At 55.4% G+C, this 5,272-nt stretch overlaps 1 protein-coding gene across 1 annotated transcript; it reads left to right on the forward strand.

Annotated features, from left to right (window-relative positions):
* Nucleotides 1-960: 960 nt before the first annotated feature.
* mafaa (MAF bZIP transcription factor Aa) lies at nt 961-2,771 on the forward strand. The gene is made up of 2 exons (XM_078398754.1): nt 961-1,763; nt 1,953-2,771. Exons 1-2 carry the CDS (start codon nt 961-963, stop codon nt 2,005-2,007), a joined length of 858 nt encoding a protein of 285 aa, XP_078254880.1. The 3' UTR covers nt 2,008-2,771.
* Nucleotides 2,772-5,272: the final 2,501 nt, after the last annotated feature.

A 5,272-nucleotide genomic window follows, 5' to 3' on the forward strand; every position in this document is an offset into this window, starting at 1 on the left:
GGGCCGAGCGGCCCGCCCCTGTGTGGGCAGGGCTGGGGCAGGCGCTATATAAAGGCAGGTGCCGGGCGCCGGTTGCGAGCGGCATTGAGCGGCGGGGATGGTCCAGGTTGGGGTCCGGGAGCGGCTCAGTGCCCGGCTCTGACAGCACTAGCCGGGGCAAGGCTGCCCTTCTCCCCTCTGCCCCGTGCTAGCCCATCTCATACGCGCCGCGGACTGGACAGACGCTGCCGGCCCAGGGTCACCGGAGAGCGGATCGCCACCGACCCAGAGCCGGGACAAGGCGAGAGATCGCGGCGCCCCAGGAACAAACAAACGAACCAACTCAAGGAAACTTCCCTCCTCGTCGCCGCCGCCGCCCGGGGATGCGGGACTTGTGAACAACAACAACAACTCTCGCCTCTGCTCCGGTAGCGCCGCTTACAGGGAAACCCGGCCGGGGAAGAGAGTGGAGCAGAGCTCGCCGGCACTGGGAGAGAGGGAGAGAGAGAGAGGAGAGAAGAGTGAGAGAGAGGAGAGAAGAGTGAGAGAGAGGGAGCAGCCCCGGCAAGTGGCGGCGCTCCTTCACCGGACCCTCTCCGCGCTCCCGCTCACCCACTGCTCCCTCTACCCCTCCCTCTCTCCCCCTCCGCTCTCTGACCCGCTCCGCCCCTGCCCTCGCCCCCTCTAACCTCCCTTCCTTCTCCACCACTCTGACCCCCCTCTCCCCTCTAATCTCTTTGCCCCCCACCCTCTCTACTCCCCTCCCCTCCCCTTTCCTGACTCTCTCCCCCTCTCGGTCTCCCCCACCCGTCTCCGACCCCCTTCCTCCCCCCTCTACTCTCCCCCCTGCCCCCCATCTCCTCCCCCCTCTCTCTTCCCCTCTCTCCCAGTCCCCCCTCATATCTCTCCCCCCCCCTCCTCTTCCTCTCTCCCCCCCCTCTCTCCTCTCTCCCCCCTCCCTCTCCCAGTGTATGAGTGGCGATGGCGGCAGAGCTGGCCCTGCCCGCTGAGTTGCCCAGTAGCCCTCTGGCCATCGAGTACGTGAACGACTTCGACCTGATGAAGTTCGAGGTGAAGAAGGAGGTGGGCGAGGGGGGTGAGCGCTACTGCCAGCGGCTGCCCGGCTCCCTGTCGTCCACCCCCATCAGTACCCCGTGTAGCTCAGTGCCCTCGTCGCCCAGTCTGTGCCCTGCCAGCCCGGCCAGTGCCAAGACCCAGCAGCTAGAGGAGTTGTACTGGATCGCCAACTACCCCCAGCACCTGAACCCTGAGGCGCTGAGTCTGACCCCTGAGGACGCGGTGGACGCACTGATCGGCAGCTCTCACCCCCACCCGCACCACCACCACCTGGAAGCGTACAGGGGACAGGAGCCCCCCGGCCAGGAGCCCCCCCTGACCGCCCACCTGCATCACCATCACCTGCACCACCAGGGCCCTGCCCACCTGCACCATCACCTCCACCACCACCTCCACCTGGACCAGCGCTTCTCCGACGACCAGCTGGTCAGCATGTCGGTGCGGGAACTCAACCGGCAGCTCAGGGGCTTCAGCAAAGAGGATGTGGTCCGTCTGAAGCAGAAGAGACGGACACTGAAGAACCGCGGCTACGCGCAGAGCTGCCGCTACAAGAGGGTCCAGCAGCGGCACTTGCTGGAGAGCGAGAAGTCCTTGCTCCAGCAACAGGTGGAGCAGCTCAGGATGGAGGTGGCCAGGCTCACCAAGGAGAGGGACATCTATAAGGACAAGTACGACAAGGTGGCGGCGACCAGGGGCTTCCGAGAGCAGGGGACCACCCCCCACCTCCACCGCAACCCCACCCCCCACCCAAACCCCAGCCCCCACCCCAACAAGAGTGGCGACTTCTTCATGTGAGGAGTAGGGGCGCCGCTGACATGGGCCGGAGCTGACAAGGTGGCGGCGACCAGGGGCTTCAGAGAGCAGAGGACCACTCCGCACCCCAACCCCAACCCCCGCCCCAATCCCCACCCCACCAAGAGTGGAGTCCCATCCAGCGACTTCTTCATGTGAGTAGTAGGGGCGCCGCTGACATGGGCCGGGGCTTGGGCGATGGAGATGGTCCTACAGGTGTCTCGCCCCTCAGTGTTGGCCAGGTGCAGACTCAACCACTCCACAAGTACACTGTGGGACCCGCGTGGAGGCAAGGGTCCCGACACAAGGCTGTCCAGGCACTCTGGGCAAGACGGGGGCCACGGTCCGTCCAACCGAGCTTCCTCACAAATACCAACACACGTCCAGAAACGGACCCCTTCTCCCGGACACGCGTGGACCTGCAACAACCAGACAAATGGTGACAGAAAACACTTTGAACGGAAAGCGGTGCTGGCTGGAAGGACCGAATGGCTTCCCCCTGCACCTGCCGGCGATGTTTCCACGTGGACTTCAGGGAGCAGCACCCCACATGCCGGACATGTGTGGTCGGTGGATTCTCCTGCTCCCCACTCTTGGATGGACGGGGAAAACCCAAAGCATATGGTTTATGTTCACTTCACGTTTCAGGCATCAATGGCGAGCAGGAATCGGATTAAACACAGCTGCACTCTGGAGCAAACTCTGTGAAAAGTTGCACATGAACTTGAAGGTGGGGACATGACTGGGGGAGAGAGACACAGAGAGAGACTTGTGGTCTCACCCCGTCCCGACACTCTGCAAACGCGGCTCCCACTCGCAGTCTCACCGGGATTTGCTTTTCATTTTAAACAAAGACTGTTTTAAAAACAAAAATCTAAGGGGGAAAAAATAACTGACTTGAATATTTAACTGCAATGGAATTGTACATAGAATGGTTTAGCAACCTGCCGTTATATTCCCCCTTTTGTTCAGCTTATATTTTGCTTGATCGAGTCTTAAAATATCTTTGTAATTAAGAGCATGCAGATAATGTAAAGAGACGAAGAAAACCCGAGGTCATTGAACAATGTAGATAAAGAAAAGCCGACTGCACTATCAGAGCCGAATATGTTTTATAAATAAGGCTGGTGGGTTTTTTTAAACGTTGTTTTTAACTTATTGTCATTACTGGCGCTGACGGCAGCTTCACTCGCGATGGGAAGAGATGGGTTCGTGAGATGATTGCTCGGTTTGTGGGTGATGTTGAGCTTTGATTTCATCGGACAGAATGAAGTCGTGCCCATTATTACAGAGCTGTGATCTTAGGGAGCGTCAGGCCCAGCTCTGGGGGTTAATGTCAACAGACAACAGGTGCAGGAGGAGGCCATTCGGCCCTTCGAGCCTGTACGCACCGCCATTCAATGTGATCATGGCTGATCATTCTCAATCAGTACCCCGTTCCTGCCTTCTCCCCATACCCCCTGACTCCGCTATCCTAAGAGCTCTATCTAGCTCTCTCTTGAATGCATTCAGAGAATTGGCCTCCACTGCCTTCTGAGGCAGAGAATTCCACAGATTCACAACTCTCTGACTGAAAAAGTTTTTCCTCATCTCCGTTCTAAATGGCCTACCCCTTATTCTTAAACTGTGGCCCCTGGTTCTAGACTCCCCCAACATTGGGAACATGTTTCCTGCCTCTAACGTGTCCAATCCCTTAATAATCATATATGTTTCGATAAGATCTCCTCTTATCCTTCTAAATTCCAGTGTATAAAAGCCTAGTCGCTCCAGTCTTTCAACATATGATAGTCCCGCCATTCCAGGAATTAACCTAGTAAACCTACGCTGCACGCCCTCAATTTCATGCCCCCCCACACCCTAGCAAATAAGACGTTAAAGCCGGGCCGTATCCTGTCCGCAGTTACACAGCGTTTGGATATATTTACAGTGGAGGAAAGACGAGCTATTATCAGGAGCAGTTTCCCGAATAATCTGTTTGAAATTCCGATTGAAATTCTTCACAGATCCAAATATGTCGCATCTAGAAATGTATTGTTTTTAAGCAACGAGGGCATCGTGTAGATGAAATCAATTGAGCTTCCTCCCGTTCGGCCTCTCCACCGACCCCCGTGGCAGCTGGGGTGGGTCTCCAGGCAACAAATGGACCAGGTTTGAGGGAGAAGGTCGCTGTGATTGGGGTGCCGTTCATTGTTTGGGGGGTTGCGGACAGAACTGGGACGAAATGCCAAGGACGGGAGATTTCAAAGTCATTCCAAAACGAGAGTGCGAGTCAGTGCTGTACAACCAGTCACTTATATTTCTAGCGGTCTTCGAAAGTTCCCAAGATGAAACGTTTGAATGTAAATATTGTTTCCTTCTCCGGCGAATGTGGAGAGCGGTTCCATTTGTTCCTCATCACCACTGCATGTCCACGCTGGTTTTGAATGACTCCAAGAGACTCTTTCATTCACCGCTGTTTCTGTGTGCGGACTGAAGTCTCTCTCTCGTCAACCCTCAGTTGGAGATTTTAATTTTCTACCTCCCCTCCCTCCCCTGATCAGTGTTTCCTCTCGCTTGCAACAGACTCGGGAAAGTAACGCGCTGAATTTACACAGCCATCTGTACACGTTTATTCTCTAATAAAAAAAAGCTTTTCTTAAATAAAAGGTCAGGTGTTTTTTTTGCCCTATGTAGAGATTCTGTGCGGCAGCTCGACTCAAACACGCAGCTGTGACACTTAAAAAGGAGCTAATCGGTTGGAATTCACAATCCGAAAGCGCAGTTGGTATTTGCCGAGTTGTCGGTGGGTCTGTGTAGACCAGGTTTCGGAAGGAAGGCGCCCATCCATCCGTGTTCATCTTGCGACGAGTCTCCCATCAGCTGCAGACTTTGGACCATAGAAGATGACCCGGGCACCCTGAGCTCACACCTTGTTTGCCACACAACCCGTCCACACTGAAGATGCTGTGAACGAAGATTCCCGTCTCCTCTCCACCGCCCAAGACCCGAACTCCAGGTTCGTGTAAAGCTTCACAAGACCAACTTTGCTGCTTTTTGTGCAAATCAAAAATACCTTTGTGTTCTGCAGAGAGCAATGTGAGCGTGTGTGTGAGTGCGTGAGTGTGTTTGAGTGCGTGTGTGAGAGTGCGTGTGTGTGAGTGCGTGACTGAGTGTGTGTGAGTGCGTGTGTGTTTGAGTGTGTGTGTGAGTGCGTGCGTGAGTGTGGGGCGTGAGTGAGTGTGAGTGCTGGAGAAGGAACTTGTATATATTGCAGTAGATTTTAAAATCTATGCAATGGGCTAACTATGCACCAATTGCCAATTTAATTCTGGGCCACCACCGCAAGGTCCCTGCAGCTCATCACTGGGTTCATTGCTTGTTGCACTGGAGTGCGTGTGTTATGTGAGGGCCTGGTGCTTGTGGAAGTACCAGTGACAGGAGAAAG

This window comes from Rhinoraja longicauda, chromosome 4, assembly GCF_053455715.1.
Source record: "Rhinoraja longicauda isolate Sanriku21f chromosome 4, sRhiLon1.1, whole genome shotgun sequence".
NCBI classification, from domain to species: domain Eukaryota; kingdom Metazoa; phylum Chordata; class Chondrichthyes; order Rajiformes; family Arhynchobatidae; genus Rhinoraja; species Rhinoraja longicauda.